This window comes from Cyprinus carpio, chromosome A5 (assembly GCF_018340385.1).
Source record: "Cyprinus carpio isolate SPL01 chromosome A5, ASM1834038v1, whole genome shotgun sequence".
Lineage (NCBI taxonomy): Eukaryota > Metazoa > Chordata > Actinopteri > Cypriniformes > Cyprinidae > Cyprinus > Cyprinus carpio.
The window spans coordinates 29069127-29091307 of record NC_056576.1 but is presented as its reverse complement, the minus strand read 5'-3'; the positions used below and the strand labels follow the sequence as shown (position 1 = coordinate 29091307).

The 22181-nt window shown below is 37.9% G+C and overlaps 2 protein-coding genes across 2 annotated transcripts; one reads left to right on the top strand and one right to left on the bottom strand.

Moving 5' to 3' along the window:
- The first annotated feature begins 400 nt into the window (after positions 1–400).
- Positions 401–6934, top strand: LOC109079408 (nucleus accumbens-associated protein 2-like). The gene is made up of 6 exons (XM_042756793.1): positions 401–727; positions 1020–1864; positions 1955–2131; positions 2263–2368; positions 2597–2694; positions 4746–6934. The coding sequence occupies exons 2-6, from the start codon at positions 1069–1071 to the stop codon at positions 5279–5281; spliced, it is 1713 nt and encodes a 570-aa protein (XP_042612727.1). The 5' UTR covers positions 401–727; positions 1020–1068; the 3' UTR covers positions 5282–6934.
- An 8051-nt stretch (positions 6935–14985) lies between these two features.
- Positions 14986–19760, bottom strand: LOC109085996 (protein FAM78A-like). The gene is made up of 2 exons (XM_042756791.1): positions 19489–19760; positions 14986–17817 (listed from the first exon to the last, which is right to left on the bottom strand). Exons 1-2 carry the CDS (start codon positions 19746–19748, stop codon positions 17259–17261), a joined length of 819 nt encoding a protein of 272 aa, XP_042612725.1. The 5' UTR covers positions 19749–19760; the 3' UTR covers positions 14986–17258.
- Positions 19761–22181: the final 2421 nt, after the last annotated feature.

Below are 22181 nucleotides of genomic sequence, written 5' to 3'. Positions count from 1 at the left end.
TGTCTGATGCCGTGTTGGCACATCTGATTGGGTATGCAGACTCTGTACTGAGCATGCCAGCCTGTGACAAGGACTGCAATGCAGAGCTGCTCTCCTGGCACACACCATTTGTCTGCCCTTAATGTAAATAATCCTGAGCACGGAGATGATCATGGCAGAGATGGCTTCTGATGGATTATCTGTCTGCACGCGTTTTGGGTTGGTGCATGCAGGGTGCACGCTCCCGTTCTTGTCTTTTCTTCTTGTGGTGATGCTCAAATAAAAGTGAGCCATTGCACTCTCTCTCTCTTTCTGTCTTGCCTGTCTTTTGTCTCCATTGCACATGAACACGTTTACTCTCTGCAGGGCAGTTATCCGCATCAGGCTCTCTCCCTTTCTCTGTCTCTCTTTCTCTGTCTCTCTCACTCGATCTCTCTCTCTCTCTCTCTCTCTCTCTCATTCTGTGTCCTTAAATGACTTTCCTTCAGTCTCACTCCCTCCCCCTCTCTCCCTAGTCTCTGTGTCTGTGCCTATAGCCTCTCTCCCCCTTTCTGTGACATACAGTAGATGGTGCATCGATTGCACATAGACGCTTGCTTTCCCTCTCGCTGGCTCAGTCCTGTGCAGGGAGGAAGAGGACGGATTGAGACGTATCTCTCTGCTTCTCAAGCTACCTTTCCTCATGCTGAGCTGCTGTGAGGAGCCTGACTGCATTCTCTCTCTCATCTCGGAAGATTCTGCTATAGAGGTCAGGTAGTGGCGGGGTGGAGAGGGAGGGTAGGTGGGTGGGTTTGTCGGTCACTTTTCAGCTTCTTTTGAATACTCCAGGCAAGCTTATGCTGAGTTGCCAAACATGCAGACTCTAGTAATGTTGGGGTGAAGAGAGCTGTTTACCAAGGGAGTTGCTGTGCAGCATTTCTGTCGCATTTTTCTGCTGTGTCTGCACCAGATAAACATTGTGTGACTTTTGAATCTAGTCATTTTCTGTTTGTTACCTCATCAAGCCGGTCCACCTTCATTTTGACTTTCTGCTGTCTTAGATGTCTGGTGAGAACATCCTGTCTTCTCCAGAGATCTGAAACGGGCATTATGTCTCAACTCTTGCACATGGAGATTCCAAACTTCGGCAGCACTGTTCTGGACAGCCTGAATGAACAGCGGCTGCTGGGCCAGCACTGCGATGTGGCCATCATGGTCAACGGACAGGCCTTCAAGGCCCACCGTGCTGTTTTGGCGGCCAGCAGCCTCTACTTCCGTGATCTTTTCAGCGGTAGTGCTCAGACGCTCTTTGAGCTGCCCTCGTCTGTGGCCCCATCCTGCTTTCAGCAGATTCTGTCATTCTGCTACACGGGCCGGATGACGGTGAGTGCCAGTGATCAGCTGATGGTCATGTACACCGCAGGCTACCTTCAGATCCAGAACATTGTAGAGCGAGGAATGGACCTCATGTTCAAGGCCAGTGCTCCATACTGCGACTCGCAGACATCTGCCACAGACGATCCTCCGAGTCCAAACAACAACAACTCCTCCCTGTTGCTAGGCGACCAGCCCACAACTGTCTGCAAGATCAAGGAAGAGAAGCTGGAGACCCTGGTGTGTGCTCAGAATGGGGAGCTGAAGCACTCTGAGGAGGACAGGAGACCAAGGGGCAGATCTTCAAGGAATGGCACTCTTTTCTACACAAGTGGAGGCGTAAACGGGGTCATACCTGTGATGCATGCTTACGAGCTCTCGACCCGAGATCATGCCAGTCCCGGTGCCTCTAGCCTCCCAACCACAGACAGTCCAACTTCACACCAAAACGAGGAGGAGGATTTTGAAGACGACTCGTATGAGAGCTTGACAAATGGGAAGATCTTTGGGGGCTCGTCCGGGATCTTTGGCAGTAAATGTCTTTTAATTTTCTTTGCTCCATTGCAGCTCAAAACACTATGGATTCATCCCTTTGAGTGTGATCTGTTTTATTTTTTCCCAGTGCAAGAGAAGATGGAGGTGTCCTCCCTTCCTCTGTCCTTGGAGAACCGTTTCTGTGTGCTGTTAGGAGGAGACAGAGAGGCTCTGCCTGCTGGACTCATCAGCCAGATCGGCTATCGTTGCCACCCTGCTCTCTACACAGAGGGCGACCCTGGAGAGAGACTGGAGCTGATTGCAGGTGAGGCCTGAATAATAGCAGCCTGTCTGAAACTCCATGTCCATCTGAATTATTTATCAGTTCAGACTGAGTCATTTGAGTCACTGATTCAGAGCTAAGGTCTCCTTGTTTCTCTGTTGGTGCTGTGGCAGGATCTGGTGTCTTCATGACTCGTGGGCAGCTGATGAACTGTCACCTCTGCGCTGGAGTCAAACACAAAGTCCTGCTGAGACGCCTCCTAGCTGCTTTTTTTGACAGGTCTAAAACATTACAGATTTGTAACAAGCATGCATGTGTTTCTGTAGAATGTCTGAAATACTAAGAGCTCAGTTCTACAGTAAAAGTAGCCAAGCAGAGATGGAGTCAGTGTTCTAACATTCAAATGTTTCAGTATATTGTGTTTGATAACTATAAGGACTGCATGATGTTTTGGAAAAATATTGTGTGTGTGCCCTCCAGTGGTTGACTATGGTATTTTGACTGCAGGAACACACTGGCTGACAGCTGTGGGACTGGAATACGTTCCTCCAACTGTGATCCGAATCGCAAACCACTGGACAGTCGTATACTCAACACAGTGAAACGTGAGTGACCCTTTGCTATGCTGTTACAACAAGCAAAATTTACTCTGTTTATGTTCCTGGTCTTAGTGTGCACGATTCCTTTGTTTACTTTTTTAATACTGGTATTGGTATCGGGCCGATACTGAGCTCTTGTACTCGTACTCGTTAAAATGCCCCGATACCAAACGCCGATACCACACAGCATGTAAAAGGCTAAGTGCCATATTCAGACAACGAAACACTGACAACAGAACAACAGACAGCAGAATGAAGTTATTAGATATTAAGGATGTCTACGAAGTGTATGTATGCAATAAATATTTTGTTAAACATTCAGTATTAATGCCTGTAGGCCTATAGCTGACGTGCGCGAGCTGCGCGAGTGGATTGAAGTTATAAAGCACGCTGAGCGAAGCACGCTGAGTGGATTGGTCGAATGTATATACTTTTCATCACTGGAATGTTTGTAGTTCGGTCGGCCATGTCAAAAACAAGTAAGTAAAACAATGCAAAAGGTACTTAACGGTAGGGGGTGGGGGGGGGAGGGAGGGAGGGAGAGAGAGGCAGTTCTTTTGTTTTGTGTTTGTTTGATTTTCACTCACTTAGCACAACGGTAGGGAGGGAAACTATTCTAAGCATCAAAAAAAAATCCTACAGGACACAGTAAAAATCCCATTAAAATCAATCAGAAAATCCAGTAGGATTCTAAGAATCAAATAAAATCCAATAGGACAAAGTGAAATTCCATTAAAATCAATCAGAATGTCCAATAGGATTCTAAGAATCCAGTAAAATCCAAAAGGATAAACTGAAATTACAATAGGATTTTTTGACAGGGTATAGCACACGCATCATTTGGATTAAAACTAAATAGTAAAAATACCACCATTTATAGGGGGATTCAATATAAACATAATTTATTTTAAACCTTAGGCATACACGACTTTCAGGCAAAAGTTAATCTAGCAGACTGTGTGTAATGCGCTCGTCTGTGCTACTTGTCTCTCTCATTCTGCACCAGTATAAATACATGCACGCGTTGCGCGTTTAGCTTGCTTGCGTGTTTCTGTATTATATGAGTGGCTTTGGAATATACATCGCAGCACGTTTCAGATAAAAAAAAAATAAAATAACAAATAAAATAAAAAAAACACCTTCTATTTGTGAAAATATCACAGGTGGGAGATTTATAACGAGTGGTTCCCTGCATTATTACAGCAATGAAGCAGCTCTAATGCTATTAAATTAAAGATGATGAACCATAGAGCCAAAAAAAATAATAAATAAATAAAATCACAAAGAAAGTAACAAAAACTTGTAAAATACATTTTAATTGGCATAATTTAGTGTGAAAATAAACGAAGGATGTAAAGTCAAACCAAAAAGACCAGATATAATTTCTGATCCTTAAGGCTAAGGGTTGCCTGACTAAGTGTTGATAGTTTAAATACTGTCATACTAATAGCTGTCCTGTCTGAATTTTTTTTTTGTTTGTTTGTTTGATTGTAATCCATTACATACCTTTCTATCAAGGTTATCTAACATTATCAAGCTAAATTTGTTCTGACACAGTTTAACTCTGAGTTCTTGTCATATTATATTACCATCTTCTAAACTATAGAGAATAAACTGATAATGTGAGAAAGGTTGAAGGTGTCTGAAGAAATTTAGGTTTGACTGTATCTATTTATTAAATGAAGTTAACCAGCTAACATTATGCATACTCTTTTGGTTTCTGTACCCAATATTTAAAAAAAATTTACAAATGCAATAAAAATATCGGTATCGGTACTGGGTATCGACAAGTACCAAAAATAAAAGTATCGGTATCGGGCGAGTACTGGAAAAAGTGGTACTGGTGCATCCCTACTTTTTTTTTTTAAAGTTTGGCTTCAAAATCTTTCATTAAAACTTTCCTTGCCTCCAATTTTCACTTTTCATGATCCAATCAGTTCCACCTTACCAACTTGTCTCCTGTTTAATTTGGAAATATGTTACAATATGGAAGTGAAATAGGTTAAATGTTGACTTGAAGCATTAATATTCCTATTTTTCTCTCTGTTTATCATTAGTCTACTGTCAGAACTTTGCTCCTAACTTCAAAGAAAGTGAGATGAATGTGATCGCCGCAGACATGTGCACCAATGCCCGGAGAGTTCGCAAGCGCTGGCTCCCCAAGATCAAGTCCATGCTTCCAGAGGCAATCGAGGTGTACAGGGGGACTGCGGTCCTGAGCCAGGTGGAAGGAGCTACCCAGCTAGGCAATGGCTTTCCTTTTGAGTCAGAGTTCAAACACCTGGCAGCGTCAAATCTGACTCTGGAGCAGCATCTCTATGGAGACTGCAGAGAGACACTGAGGAATGGCTCACACTTCAATATAGAAGAGAGGTCCCAAAAAGGTGAAGAACTCAAGACTGAGCCAAGCCGAGCCAAAGAGTCAGACAACCTGCAGGAAGTTGAAAAGCTTCCGGAAAGTCCCGAGAGGGTGGCCGGTGTGCTTGCCCTAAACCCTGCCAGCAAGAAAGGGGAAAAAGAGCGTGCAACCAGCAGCCCCAGATCACATAGAGAGGAACAGAACAGACAGAGACCACCAAAAGAAAATCAGTGACTTCCTCCATTTCATCATTTCATACTATTAAAAACTGGTCTGCAGCTTATCACACCAAAAAGGATTAATATCATTAAAGGCATATCTTCCATGCCACTGAACATCATATTAAAGCTGCATGACCATGGGAACTGGACATTTAACATTTTTTCCAGGATAGACTGAAAAACGTCTGCATTAAATTCAGTTGTGATTACAAGTTTACCCACCCCTTGCAGAATCTACAATTTAAAAAAAAAAACAAAAAAAAAAAAACAAATAAGAATAGATCATAATCTCATTTTAGTTAATTACCTTATGAAGCTATTTGAGAGATATTTACATTTATTCTACGAGACAAAATAATTGCATTTATACAATTGATCCTTTTCAAAAGTTTACATACCCTTGGATTTTAATATCATATAATGCCTCCTCAAGCATCAGTGACTGTTTGTAGGTCTTTTGTGATAGTTGTGCATGAGTTTCTGGTTTGTTCTGAGTACTGAAGCTGTTTTTGACAAAGCCTCCAGGTCCTGTAAGTTATTTGGTTTCCCAGCATGCTCTGCACATTTGAGTTCTTCCCTACAGTGGCTATATAATGCTGATATCCAGTTTTGCTGCTCTGGATAATTGAGGGACTCGTACAAAACAATGATGCTTGAGGCAACTCACAATATTAAGAATCAAAGGTACATAAACGTCTGATTAGGATTTTTTTTCTCTCTTATGAAATATACACAAATGTCTGTTTTGTTGCTTCTTCAGGGCAGTACTGAATTACTAAAAAACTATTTCATTATCTTATTTTTTAAAAATACTAAATGTCTTACTGATTCCTCAAGGGGTATGCAAACATCTGAGCATGACTGTCTAAGAAATTGTAAGGATCTTTAATGAAGCCATTTAGCATACGTAAATACAGGCACATATACAAGCCCATATAAGGCATTCTAAAGTGCGTTTTTTTTATGAATGCATGTGATGCATAAGCTCTGGCATTTCTGACTAAATACCCTAGCCAATTACAGAAACAAATGGATCATGGACTTTTGCATGGCAAAAACAAGTGAAGGACAAAGGCTCTCCCTAATATAATACAACATGCTTCAGAAATCAAGTATACTGCTTTGACTCCAGCAGGACAGTGGGGTTGCTATGTACAAAGCTGACTGTGGGACTGCAGAGTTCAGTACAGTATGGGAAGCTGAACAGAGAACAACAGTTCCCTAGAGAGCAGCCTGGACTCTCAGTTTTCCCTCTCAAGCTTTTTAATCTTATTCTTGTTCTCAAGCTGCTGTATAGTAAATGCTTGGCATTTTTTTTTTTTTTTTTTTTTGCATATCAGCTGGTCTGGACATTTGAAATGTGATTGTACGATTGTTTTTGGAAGCGAAATAAAGGAAAGGATTATTTTGAGGGATAATTAGGTCATGCCTATTATTGTTTGTTAAAAATGACTTCTGCTTGATTACAATGAAATTGATTTAACATGGATGAAACATGAAAACACAGTTTTACTTGAACACAGAAACAGTACATGTGAAATGTCTCAATAAGGTCTAGATGATCAGAGATAGAACAGAGATCATTTTTTTATCTAACATCTCATTTGCCTACCAGTATTACTCAAATATCTCAAACTGAATTTTGTTCAAGTCATACAGAAAGATTTTCTTCTTTAAATACATGGATGAATCTCTGCATCTGTTTCCCCAATCTGTCTCCTTTACCCTGCAAAAGAACAACATTGTCCATGTTCCAGATATCATTAATTATTTTCTTTGAATTATTAAACACTTCTTTTTAAAACTACTAAGATGGAACAGATTCAAAAGCTGACCAGAAAGTAACCTGTGATTTGGGCGAGGTAAACAGCATACTGTGGCATGTGTGGTGATTTTGTGATGGTCTTTAGATAGCACATCCTGATCCTTTTCCAGATGCCTCCAGATGTTGCAGAAATAATGAACAGAACAATATTGCTCACAGTTTTCCAATTGCTCATTCGCCAACCATAAGAGATTCCAAATAAAACTTTTGGTTGAACAGAAAGAAATGATAAGTGAATACATCAAATAATAAATTATCTAAAAAGATGTTTCCTACACAGAAAACAATTTTCACTTTGTAATTGATTGTAAAATTTGCTAGCAATTTCTATTATCTTTACAGTTTTAAAACAGGTTGTTCAAAGTACAATCTAATCCTGAATATTTCTTCTATGAGTCACCGGCTCTCTAAAATCAAATTATAGCAAAATGTAATTTGCACTGATCATCCTGGATTACAAGTTTACATACCTGCTGTCTTGCTGCTTAGAGTGTGTGACTGAAATCTAACCTGAGGACTTCCAGTGGTGCCAGCAGGGCACTTGCTGTGGCAGCTGCAGCTGAATCCTTCATCTGAGCCAGGAGGATATTTATAGCCCAGGAGTGAAGTATAAGCTGAGGAGTTAGAGTGGTTGCATAGTTGTACGATTGAAAGAGCACATCTCTCAATATTAAAAATGTTGATGTTGCTGGTCCGTTTGACCCCTTATCGCTTCTAACATGATTAATTTAATGCCAATGCCATTGAAAAATGCTTTCACTGTCACGGTCACCACTCAGACTAAATTACAAACAACAAATTGTGTCTTTTGAGCTGTGATTTATGTATGGTCAAGTTACCAAATAATACCTATACTGGATCTTAAATGTTGACAGCACAAAATGTTTTAGTACACTGGTATCTCTACTACTAAAAGTTTTTCTATCCCAGGTTGTGGGCTGATATTGCCTGTTGCATGAATACATTTTTACTTTCGAGAATTCAAATCCAATTTCTGTACAATTTGGGTCACATAGACACGTGTGGGTATATGCATAGATGTTCACCCAAAATGTGTAAAAGGTCAATTTTACTAACTCAATAAAAAAAAAAAAAAAAAAAAAAAAAAAAAAAATCCTTTATTTCTTTTGTGTGAAAAAAAGTGCATTTTTAAATGATATCCTGGTTAAGAGGGTTGCCAAATCTGTGTAACAAAACAGACCAAATGAGCAATTAAACTAGCCCAGAAACTATCCTAAATAGCAAAATTCCAAATATATCTCTCTTATAGCTAAAGTATATATTTTACTGTCACTTTTATACCTGAAAATCACTGTATAGTAGCAATCATAAACAGACTGTTTCCATAAATAAATACCATCTTGGGAGAGTTGATCCTTTGTGTTTTATCTACTTGAAAATTAATACAGTTCACAATATAAAATTAACATTTCAAGATAGGTTTAAGATAAGACAGAAAATGCTTCCATAGAAAACATGATTTTATTTTTTATTTTTATACAAGCAATAAATGCTAGTTTGTTACCATGGAAATGAAAACAGCTGCACACAGGTTCCTTCTCAATGCTGCTCCCTCACAAAATTCTCCTCACTCTTTCTCATCATCTAGCACAGTTCTATTATTGTTACAATATGAAATTGAAAGAGTAAAATATTTTAAAACAAGCGTTTCTGTTAAATAAAATTTATGCAATATGTCAAACCTTTAACCACAGACTTGGAAACCTTGACTGTAAAGCTGTAAAATGAATAAATAAATAAATAAATAAATAAACTATACTCCAAGTATTCTGAAGCTATACTATAGTTTTGTGTGAGGATAAGACCAAAAGTTTTAGGTGAACCATTCCTTTAATATAGCCTACCATATTGTAACGGAGTGAACAGATTAAGAGACGTACGGATCCATTTGCAGGCATTTATTCAAACAAAGTCTTGGTCATTAACAGGCACGGGTCAAAATACAGCATACAAATATGAGCAGGGCAAGACAAGAGAATGTTCCAAAGACAGGCGAGAGTCAGCACAGCTGCGTACAGTATCCAGACAGCTAGGCAAGAGAATAATCCAAACACTGGCTAGAGTCGGCAAACAATATCCAGAAAGACAAGACAAGAGGGTAATCCAAATACGGGTGCTAATCGAGACACAGGAAGACAAAGACAGACCTACGCTAGACTAGAGACAAAAGTAATCAAAAACAGGAGCCATAAAGCTGCTATCAACAAACAGTGATACGTGCTAACAATACTTGGCAGTGAGAGAGGAAGTCCATGGTTTATGTAGGGTGTGTGATTGGCTGCAGCCGTGTTTGTAATCAGAGTGAAATGAATTGTGGGAACTGAAGTCCAGGGTGAGTGTGACAGGCTGTGTAGTGTCCAAGTGGTGGATAATGACCTCTTGTGGTGAACAAACAGAAGTCCATAGACCGGATTTATGACACATATCATGTTAACAAAGACAATCTCCAGATCAACCAAAAATCTTTTAATAAAAACTATAAAAAGATAGTATTACAAGTGTATACTTAATTTACCTCTTGGGAAAACACCAACTCGTCTTTTAGCAGGCCATTTCCCTGAAATAATCCCCAGACCATCCTTAAATCCCAGCTCACTGTAACTAGAACACCTAGAACAGGTAGCCATGGCCCATATATACAGGTATATTTTCCCTTCTACAAGCTGGGCAGATCTCTCTATCACACACAGTAAGTGATTTGTTTGAAATATCACAACATACAAATAAAGGTGCCCTCAGTCGTTTCATGCTCTTGTTTGTCTTCCTAAACAACCAATATAATCAGTATAGATAACAGATTATAATAAGTGCAAAACTTTCTCTGTAAATAATGTTTAAAATATTGTGCTCAAACAGCTACTATCTACAATCTCAGATTTTTTTTTGTCACTACATGCTGCATTAAAATTGACAGTTAAAATTGCATAATTTCATACAAATACATTTGTTGAAAATATTTATCTGGTTGTGTACCTGTGGCCATATTGTAGAGGCCAGCGAATGTAACCATAAGAAACACAGTGAAGTATTTTCCTGCATTCAGGAGATGTAGTGTGCGGCTAGTGTCCCAGAAGCACCTCGGGCATTGTGCAAATCTCAGCCATGGTGTAAAACACCGGATCAGACAGGTTACAGCCATACTATAACATCCACAGTCCAGACTCACTGTAACAAACAGAAGAAAATCTTAACTAAAACACAACCGTTATTGTAAAGAGGTTTCTTGAAACATAGTTCTGTCCTAAAACCTAATTTTACTTCAACACTTTGATCTATGTCCCATTGTCAGTATAATATAAAATAATATAATATAATATAATAATACAGAGGCACAAATATAGATGTTTACCTGCAGATGGAGAGCTGTCAGACCACATATCTCTCCGGTTGATCTGATATGTATAGAAGCACAGAATATCCCTCAAGCTAAGGAAGAAAGGGCTAAGACTGTTGAATTGATCAGCTAGCCAGCATTCTGCAAAGCCCACAGGCTGGAAGGGGGCTGTTAAGAACTTACTCTGTAATATGGACATTTTAATGCATAAATGAGGTTGCTGCATAATGATGATGCATTCTCTTGAGAGCACTGCTGATGTGAAATGTATACTTTTGGTAAAACTTTGTACATATATATACCCTGGTTATTAATACAGACAAACTTTCAACATAAACATGAAAGTGTCTGCCAAGGTTAACTACAGAGAAGGAGTAAAAGAAACTGTGAAACATAGCTCTTTGTACCCGGAACATTCTGAAATATAATTTATATGTATAAAAATACTGTAAATGTATTTAAAAATATATGCTTGAAGAAATATCACACAAATGTTATCAGGATTCAACACAGCATTGATAGTCACCGCCACTCTTTGTAATCACAGCCCTGCTTATATTCAGACCAGCAGCAAGCTTGCAAGTGTGAGATTGCTTTTATATAAGATTTTAATAAACAAGGTATTAAACGAAGATATTCTCTGCCAACAAAAAGTGTCCAAATTAAATCAAAGGAAAATCAGTCGTAGGGTGTCCCTGGAACAAAGCACTTGCGGTATGGGCCACTTGAGAACGTGTGTCAGAAAAGAGAGAGTGAGAGGTTAGAAAAATGGCAAAGATCAGTTCCCTTACTGAACACTAAATGATTCAATAATTCAATGACTCACTGATAAAGACATTTGTGGCCACATACAGTACACTCTCGGCAAAAAAAAGGTACAAAGTTGTGACTGGGGCGGTACCCTAAGGTTCAAACACTGAAGAGTACATCTTCGTACATTATTTACCCGAAAATGGCACATATTAGTACCTTAAAGGTACATAAAGGTAGTACTTTAAAAGTATATTATAATATATAGTATACATACAATGACAGATTTTTACCTGTTTTGTACTGAGATTATCAATGTAACCTGCAGAGAGAGCCGCTGAAAAATTCCTACCACTAATACACAGACTACCAGTCTGTCTGGGATGCAAAAAAAAAAAAAAAAAAAAAAAATCTTGAATCGATTTTGCTTGACAATCCACATAAGGCTGCGGTTCTCTCGGTTGGTTGTGCATCTTTTTCTTCCACACTTTTTCCTTCCACTCAACTCTCTGTTAACATGCTTGGATACAGCACTCTGTGAACAGCCAGCTTCTTTGGCAATGAATGTTTGTGGCTTACCCTCCTTGTAATGAACTGAAATGAACTTTTCCACGACATTCTAATTTATTGAGATACAGAGGGATGTGTCGTACATACCATTCTATCATAATTATATTTTTCCATGCATGTATATGGGTTATTAAAAGGGAGTAGCCAACCTGATAAATATTATATGCCACTGTTATAATTTGTTTACAGTTGTCTAAGGTGAAATGGAGGAAATGAAATACTTTACTAACCTCTGAAAGCTCTATATTTCTTAACTGCACCGGCAAAATATTTGAATATTCTTCATCATCAGTTAGGAACCTAGGTGTGTTATTTGATAGCAATCTATCCTTTAAAAGCCACGTTTCTAGCATTTGTAAAACCACATTTTTCCATCTAAATATATATCTAAATTACATCCTATGCTCTCAATGTCAAATGCAGAAATGTTAATTCATGCGTTCATGACCTCAAGGTTAGATTATTGTAATGCTTTATTGGGTGGTTGTCCTGCATGCCTATTAAAAAAAACTCCAGTTGGTTCAAAATGCAGCAGCTTGAGTTCTTACTAGAACCAGGAAGTATGACCATATTAGCCTGGTTCTGTCAACACTGCACTGGCTCCCTATTAAACATCGTATAGATTTTAAAATCTTGCTTATTACTTATAAAGCCCTGAGTGGTTTAGCACCTCAGTATTTGAACGAGCTCTTATTGCATTATAGTCCTCAACATCTGCTGTGTTTTCAAAACTCTGGCAATTTGATAATGCCTAGAATTTCAAAATCAACTACGGGCGGCAGATCTTTTTGCTATTTAGCGCCCAAACTCTGTAATAACCTACCTAACATTGTTCGGGAGGCAGACACACTCTGTCAGTGTAAATCTAGATTAAAGATCCATCTCTTTAACCTGGCTTACACATAACCCACTACCACCTTTCTAATATTCAAATCCGTTAAAGCATTATTAGGACAACCAGAAATGGGAACAATTACCATAACACCCAATGTACTTGCTACATCATTAGAAGAATGGCATCTACGCTAATATTAGTCTGTTTCTTTCTTATTCCGAGTTCACCGTAGCCACCAGATCCAGTCTATATCCAGATCATATGGTCACTGCAGTCACCCGGATCCAGTATGTATCCAGCCCAGATGGTGGATCAGCACCTAGAGATGACCTCTACAGCCCTGAATGTCAGCAGAGACCAGGGCAACTAGATGAGCCCCAGAGACAGATTCCCAGTGAAGACCTTGTCTCTTAGACAGCCATCGGGACAAGACCACAGGAACCTATTGAGTCCTCTGCACAATGTGACTTTGCTGCAGCCTGGAATTGAACTGCTGGTTTCGTCTGGTCAGAGGAGAACTTGCCCCCCGACTGAGCCTGGTTTCTCCCAAGGTTTTTTCTCCATTCTGTCACCGATGGAGTTTTGGTTCCTTGCCTCTGTCGCCTCTGGCTTGCTTAGTTGGGGACACTTTATTTCCAGCGATATCGTTTACTTGATTGCACAGATACTATATAAACTGAACTGAGCTGGATGATGAATCACTGAATTCAATGATGAACAGCCTTTAACTTTAACTGAAAATTGAGTGTTTACTATTGTCATTTGGCATTATTGACACTATTTACCTATTTAATACTGTAAAGTTGCTTTGACTATCTGTATTGTTAAAAGCGCTATATAAATAAAGGTGACTTGACTGTAAGTAAAGCAATGATGAGGCCGCAAGCAAAGCTAATCTGAAACACTATCCACACTTCAACTTTTTTGAACAGAATAAAGAAGATTATAATGTAGCTTCAAATATGAAGTGAATTAATAAATGTATCTTTTTCCATACAATTCTTATTAAACTGGCTTCAGTGGTCATACAGGACTTCAACATCATGATGGATGATGTAGATTATTTTATGCCTACTAGTATTAACTAGTATTATATATTATTAACTAGTTTTATACAATAAAGGCAAGTGAATAATATCTAGACAATACAAGTTTGTAAAACATGTAAAATAATAATTAAATATTATCAAATTATCTGATTTACAATAAGAGAACTTTAGTGCATTTTAATACTTTTTTACTTTAGCGTGTTTTATTTTTGAATATGTTTTGTTTGTTTACTTGCAGCAAATATTGTGCCTATTGCCTACATGCTAAGTACAGACTAATAATACGGTGCAGAGTGGTCAATCAATCAATCAATCAATCAATCAATCAATCGAGACTCCATTTAGCCACAGAGACTTAACATGCTCAAAAAAGGGTAGACAAATTCTTAAAAATTTAACCATGGGACCTCGAAGGCTGTATTTAATTCTTTCCAATTTAACAAAGAATAAGACATCTTTTATCACGTATAAAATAAATCTTTCTGAACCCAAACAATTTCCAATTTAGAATAAATGCTTCAAAATATTCTATTCATAAAAGAACTCTTAAAAATACAGTTTCCACAAGAAGAAGAAGAAAAAACCCCCAGCTGTTTTCAATAATAATAAATGCAAAGATTTATATGTTAAAAACTCCTCTGTTGTAGACCTTTGACTGTTTCCTATGTTTAATTATTACTGATGGATGAACGAAAATAATGGTATACTCCCTGCATACAGCCATTCACATCTCAATCCTTTCCCTTATTAAGCATTCAACTTTGCAAAGTTATCAATGATTCATTTAATCTGCTTCACCTTTGATATTGTGAGGATACCTGTCATAGAAAGTCGAAATCTATCATAAATTTCATTTCAAAGTTAATAATTTATGAGATTGCACTGCTGTATATGACAGTCATCAATATGCCTTGGCAGCATTCATTTTTAACTCATTTTAACAAGTGTAAAAATCATGCAAATACACAAATGACTAAGAATCATTATTTTATAGTGGAATACTCCCACATAACTAGAATTCAGCAGTGAAAACAACCCAACATGTTTATGGTCTTACCATAACAAATGAGATTTAGCCTATCTTCCTTGTTCAGCAGAGATTTCAGGATCTGAAAAACAACATGCTGTCCTTTAGTTAAGTAATCATGTTGTTGCATGTACAACTAAGCATCTATAAAAGCCTAAAAGGTTAAAAGGATAAAGAACGTATCCAAAAACAAGAACTCAAACTCAACTCATAGCTTATATATTGCTTTTTCCATTCAGGAATCATTTGTAAAGCTGGCTGGTCAGAACAAGTCATTTGGACTACCTGCTCACCAGCACTGAGTGATCTCCAGTGTTTCTCGGGTGTGTTCGCGCCCGCGCCTGTGTGTGTGTGTGTGTGTGTGTGTGTGTGTGTGTGTGTGTGTGTGTGTGTGTGTGTGTTTGTCTCATAACAATAGAAGGTATGAGACGTGGAAGGAGGGGCAGTCACAGTGCAAGAGCGCAAAGAATCACTAAATTTATGGATAATTCAGAGGTTCATGTAAGCAGTTAAACACACTTCTAATACAGTTCTATATTATGATTATTCAAAGCATCTTATTAAAAACATATCTTTGTTTTGTATTGTGAACACTTGGGTTCTAAAACAAAAATTAAAACAGACAAAAAAATGTCTGGGATCTTAACTGGAAATAAACCTGTTTTAGGATTTTGAAAAATGTATAACAAAAAATTATGAAGGCTCTTCGTAAAGATGGTCAGATGTTTTTCCCCTGCACCTCAAAATGCTCTTCAGATCATCTCAAATTATGCTGGAGAATATGCTCGTCAGATTTTACACATACTTAAGGAGTCCATGCAGCATCATTGATGCTGTTATTAAAGCAAAACATGCTGAAATTTCAATTTGTAATTAACTGTAATTAAATTAGTAAATGCATAGAATCATTTTCAACAGTGGTTTTAGACTTTCAGACCCAGCTGCAAATGAACGTCCCATTGCAATCTATAATTATCAGAAAATGTACTGTAAAATGATGAGGTAAGGCATTTTAATTTTTTGAAGGCAGTAACTTGATAAAAAGTTCTCATTCAGATATTTACATCAAAATGAAAACTTGATTTCTAACAAGTATATATACACTGATACACTAAGTGTCTTTTGTGGTTCCTGTAAGAAGTTATCAGTACAGATATTGGGGGAATTTCTTAATGTTGGAATGAAATGAAAAATCACTCTATCCATTTTCTACTTTTGTAAATTAAACAGACAGATGTCTAGTCACTGATTCATTTTTATTTACAGTAAAATTAGTGAACGATGTGATAAATAAGGGTGTCCAGGGAGTCTCTGCAGATACAAGACTTTTGAGATTTAAATGAATTCATAGGAGTACAAAATAGGACAACTTGAAGTATTTTAGAATCAGGTCATATGGTCCCTCTTGAGAGGACGCTCTCCAACAGCTAATAAAGTTTGTGTGATTTAGATACAATTATTGGTCATAGTTATCAGATACTTCAGTTCAAATGCTGTTATGAATCAATTTTACTTGTATGATAATTTTAAATCTTATTTAAATGACAGTCAGTATTAAGCTGTCTGCTCTTTAGTAAAGCTTTATTTATTTTTTTATTTTTTTTAATTGTGATAACACAACAACAACAGTAAAGTCTATTTATTTTTACACACTGATTTTATTGTATAGTTTCCACCTTATCTTTCACCTAAAGGTTTTCCATGTGTAAAAAAAGAGATACCTGAAACACCACTTGAAAAGCTGCCTCTTAAAACATGAGAAGACAACTAAATTATTCACAGTTCTAGACCAGGAAACATCCTGTAAGATGCCACGGACACAAGTGACGTTTGCAAACGTGTTTCCTGTAACTGCACAAAATAAAAGGCAACATTTGTTTGTAAAACATTGGCCACACCACAGTAAAAATAAATATACCTCCATTATACATTTAATAATCAGCTCATGCGGCGTGAACAAACGATTTCAGTTTAGTTTAGAATAATAAGTTTCATAAGGCCAAATTTCAGTTCATAGTCAAGTATGCAAAGACCACACAGTCTTACAAATTATAAATATTCAAATATTACAAATATTTAAAAACAAAACAGTACACAATATGATAATTGTGTGCCCTTAAAGGGACAGTCCACCCCAAAATGAAATTTCTGTCATCATTTATTTCCTCAAGTCATTCCAAACCTGTATGATTTTCTTTCTTCTGTGGAACACAAAGAAGATATTTAGAAGAATGTTGCGAACCAATGGATTTCAGGTTCCACCAACTTTATCCACAGTATGGATAAAAAATAAAATAAAATAAAAAATACTATGGAAGTCAATGGGACTCAAAACTGGGTGGTTACGAACATTCTTCAAAATATGTTCTTCTGTCCGCAGAAGAAAAGCATACAGGTTTGGAATGACTTGAGGTTGAGTAAATGAATTTTTAGGTGGACTATCCTTTCAAACAGCCTATAAATACGCAAATTATACATTTGTTCTTTTTTAAAACTTTAAATCAGTAACCCTGTTGACTATAATTCTCATACTCACACGCCATTCTTCATTTAACTGAGCATTATTGAATCATTTTACTTCAAGCTGGAAGTAAATATCCTTCATTGGAACAATATTTTGGGGGTATGACCACAATGGGCTCCCCATTTCTAGGCCGCCAGATTAGAACCTGGGCATCGTTGGCATTAGGCTTAAGCAAGGCATTTGTCGGGATAGGTTCATTTCTGACCAGGACTTGAGGCTGTTCCTGGATCAGTGGCTCCACAACTGTGGCTCTTTGACCCAGGGGCTTCATTGGATCCACTTTAATGCAGAGCTGCATCCTCCAGCGGATGGTTCGGAGTAGCACCATCTCAGCTGTGGTTTCGTTCATGGCCACGAGCCATGTGGTGAAGCACTGGTCCCTCTGGATGGAGCTCAGGAGAGGGGGACTGTTGGTGGTGCCCACTGGGACACTCCACGTCACACTTGGGCAGAAGTTGTCATTCATGCTGACGGTGAGTTTGGTGCTCTTCTTGGTGGGACCCACTATCGTGTACATCTCAGTGGTGCAACCATACCAGGGGTAATTCACACCATCTGAATCACTAATGGCCTGGATCTGCCCACATTTCATCTCTGGGAGCTCCCAGCTGGATCTAAAGAGGAAAGATGAAACTTACTTCTCAGATGTTGTTCTTATAATTAAGAGTCAATACACTCTTGGATCAGAGATGTACCCTAAATATTGATGCTAATTTCTGCTTTTCACCCAATTTATGGTATTTGTTATATTTAAAGAAATTTAGTCTGACATCACTTGCTCTCCAACGGATCCTCTGCAGTGAATGGGTGCCATCAGAATGATAGCTGAATTAAAGCACCTCAATAATCCACAAGTAATTCACACCACTCCAGTACATCAATTAACATCTTGTAAAGGAAAAAAAAATGCATGTTTGTAAAAAAAAATAAAAAAACAAACAAAAAACTTCAACACATTTTTAATTCTATTCTGTTGAGTCCTCTGTCTATAATATTGCTTTCTCCAGTGATGCTTTTATCAGCTGTGTTCTGACGGCACCCATTCACTGCAGAGGATCCATTGGAGAGCAAATGACGTAATGCTAAATTTCTCCAAATCTGTTCCAATAAAGAAACAAACTCATTTACATCCTGGATTACCTGGGTGAGTAACATTTCATTTTTGGGTGAACTATTCCTTTAACAGTAAAATAGTAAAGAAATTTGTGTGTTAATGTTTCAAATCAAAAAAACGTTATAAGGACAACATTAGATCATCTTGATTAACTACCCTGTAATTTCCTAGAGCATGAATGTTGATGTCATATAAAATGTGTATAGATAATCTTGGTAGAAACAAAGAGCTAGTTTTCTCAGGACTGACGCTGTTAAAGGATAAGCCTTTTGTCCTGTTAGGGGTGTGTTCAACTTTTCTGCTTTTAAGGAAACAATCTCAGGAAATTGCACGATAAACATCACTAACATCCTGAAATTTGTTTTACATAGTCCCTCAGCACCATCATGCCACCTAAACTACACAGAAGAAAGCAGCTGAGTATGTTTAGTTAATTTTTACAATATTTCAATGGTATTTTACTGCCCTGTGAACCAAATGATAGACGGTAACTAGTGGGGTGAAAGGTGGGAATGATTTTAGTAAACTTATATCTTTTTTCTCAGAACGGCTATGCAGAACTGTTTTATTGTTTTATTATTATTTATTTTATGCTAAACAGATTTGCAGCTTACATAGGCACAAATTTATTCTAATTTTTGTTTTGATTTTTAAGCTACACTTTTGAATGAGTGGTTGTTACTTATTAGTTAATTTTTAAATAACAGTTGAGTAATTATCCAAACAAAACATTAAATAACATATTTTACCAATGAATATTGTTCTTTAGAGACCCATAATGTGTGCCATTTATGGGTTCACTTACAAATAAATCTTCCTAAAGAGGGCTTTATAGCAATGCAATAAAAGGACCATTTTGGGTTCCACAGAGGAAGCTTTCTGTGAATTTTATTGTGAAGAATATTAAAATAATAACATGAAGAACACTTTTTCACTATAAAGAAACTTTTGTGCAGTCAAAGGTTCAATGGATGCTAAAGGTTCTTCATGGAAACATAAATGCCAATAATAAACCTTTATTTTAAAAAGTGTTAATGGTAATCTGAGCATCAGTCTCTAGATTCTCGGGGCCCATAACAATTTCCACATGTTATTTTTAAAAAGGTAGGGGCTCGAAACAATAAAGTATTCAGTATTTAGATGTATCTATTCATACAATGAACACACTTACACTCCTTCATTCCCATATATATTGAAGAAATCCATTTGATTGCAAGCCTGGATCCAGCCAACGGTCCAGATATCTTTGCAAAGCATGGGTGGCACCTGCACCTGAGCTGATGCCCTGAAGTAAGGCGTACGGTATCGCAGAACCACATTAGATGACTCATCGATGACAGTTGGACTAGGATCAATGGAGGCTTGCAGTTCCAGGACTGTGATGTTCTCATGAAAACGTGGCTTGAGTTTTAAACTCTGTACACATCCCATGGTGGAGGCTCTTTAGACTTGCAGCACAAACACCCATCAGAATCCAAATGAAGCAGTAATATTCATAATGAGAGAAAAAGGGCCCAAATCTGTGGCCACAGTGCTATGACATGATTCCTGGCATGTCAGCATAATGAATCATTCCACACGTCTTGTAATCTCTTAATACACCATTAATAAATCCCAGGTCTTTCCCCTCCTTCAGGCAAGCTAAAATAACAATAACCTTACATATTCATTCTTATATTATAATGCATATGATAATAATATAGCCATATCGTGTTCGTTGCCTCAAAATTCTGTATATGTCAGCTCATATGTCCCTTTGATTTAAAATCAGAAATGTCTAAGTAGCACCTGTTCGGTATCGTCCAATAGTGTGGCATTACAACCTGTTATATATACGCTGCGCTTCAGTCAACAGTCTTATGCTGTTGAGACGCTCCATAATTCAAAAGGTCCCTCGGGATGACCAGAAGAACATGCAGCATTACTTTAAGCTTAAATCCAAACTCCCGTTACAGTTCGAGCTCCACGCTGCGTCTTCTGGTATAACTTGAGAACAAAATTTCTGGTGTCAAATCAAATATCAGTGCTCTTAATTTCCGCGTCATATCTGAGAGATTTAAAGAGCGTGACCAGTCGGGTTACTTTGTGTCGCCCTTGTCCTATTAAAGGGTAGTCAGGTTCCTCTGGTGTAATACAATACTTCAGCTGTTGGCTTTTTTTTTTTATCCAAGCGGCTTAGAATTAGACTTCCCTTCTTGGCGACGTTTTGCATCCTGGGTAGTGTAGTTTTGAGTCAGAGAAGTTCAACAGTCGTTTACTAGCAGTTTTCTTGTTTACAATTTTCAATTGAAAATATCACGAAAGCAACAATAAAACAGCAAATAAATGGGGTGAGGTATGCATGGTGCAAATAGAGTTTTTGGCATATTTGTTATGATTGTGTTTGGGTGAGTGTAGATGAGATAGAAGTAGTTATATCAAAATAGGTAAGATGATGTATTAATGCTGACTGCGCCACCCCTTTAAAGTGAGGGGAACTAACCACTTAACAGATTTTAGACACGCAGGTTCGTTACCAGGAAGGGCAGAGACAAAAAGGTAATAATGTACACAAATGTTTATTAGGTTTACAATAATCAGAACACTTAAGACCAAAAATATAGCTCAGTTGAGCTAAACAACCACGACTTAATACAACACGAAACAAAATGACTAAAACTTACCAGTGGCCAGGCAGGCTAGATGTAAAGTGATTATTCTTAAAACCACACACACACACACACACACGATCACAAGCGCCAATCCAATCTCAGTGCTCCAAACACCACCACCAAGGTTCTAGTACAGCCAGCCTCCTGACACAGGGGCCTAACACACACAAAACAACAATTTTATAAAACATGCACAATGCTTAAAATCAACAAGACAATTGTCACATAATAGCAAGCAAAACAAAGCAACAAAACAGCAGCGTCATCTTAATCCCGCTCCATGTAGGAAAGGGTCATCCCAACCCCCACAAGATGGAGCACTCCCAACAAAAATTGTTCGTCCTGCTAAAAACAAACTATTAAATTTACTTCATCGAATCACTTATTTGTAAAAGAAATGAATCATACATACCGACAACTGGTCAGCAAGACAAGTTGTATGGTTGATCACAGAATGAATCTTAGCAGTTTACTCAATGACTTCACTGAATTATATTCAGATGAATAAACCAGATGGAGGATAATGACAGCCTACACACCATCGCACGGTCACGAACAAGATCCAATTCCAGCTACAATAAGTAAATAATATCAATTGATATGCGCGAGTTCACGGTCACATTAGCCAAACAGCTAGAAACATACCTTTTAGGCGGAAGCCCACACACCCCAAGGGGCGGAGCTAGCAATGATGCATCCCAGGTGGCCTACTCGCAGCCTTTATATTACACATATCTGGTTCTGATTGGCTGTCATTTTAAATGCAGGGGAGGGAACTTACCCAATCTGCCACATAAAGGCTTTTAACCTTATCAAAAAAAGGGCCTTTTTTGTGTAAATGTAATTTCTATGATAATAATAGCCTAGTTTAGGCACTGTTAAAGGGTTACTCCATCCCAAAATAACAATTTTGTCATTAATCACTTACACCCATGTCGTTCCAAACCCGTAAAAGCTTCAATCGTCTTCGGAACACAATTTAAGATATTTTGGATGAAAACAGGAGGCTTGAATTCCTATAGACTGCCAAATAAATAGCAGTGTCAAGGTCCATGAAAGTATGAAAAGCATCATCAGAATAGTCCATCTGCCATCCGTGGTTCAACCATAACGTTATGAAGCGATGAGAACACATTTTGTACATGAAGAAAACAAAAATAACGACTTTTCTTCAACAATTCCTCTCCTCTGGGTCTCTCCAAATCAGCGTAGC

Bases quoted from the DNA above. Each gene is read 5' to 3' on its own strand.
- LOC109079408 (XM_042756793.1), top strand. From the start codon at position 1,069: ATGTCTCAACTCTTGCACATGGAGATTCCAAACTTCGGCAGCACTGTT. The intron at 2,132-2,262 runs GTGAGGCCTGAA...GTGCTGTGGCAG, and splicing joins GAGACTGGAGCTGATTGCAG to GATCTGGTGTCTTCATGACT. The intron at 2,695-4,745 runs GTGAGTGACCCT...GTTTATCATTAG, and splicing joins TATACTCAACACAGTGAAAC to TCTACTGTCAGAACTTTGCT.
- LOC109085996 (XM_042756791.1), bottom strand. From the start codon at position 19,748: ATGGGATGTGTACAGAGTTTAAAACTCAAGCCACGTTTTCATGAGAAC. The intron at 17,818-19,488 runs GTAAGTGTGTTC...TTTCCTCTTTAG, and splicing joins ATATATGGGAATGAAGGAGT to ATCCAGCTGGGAGCTCCCAG.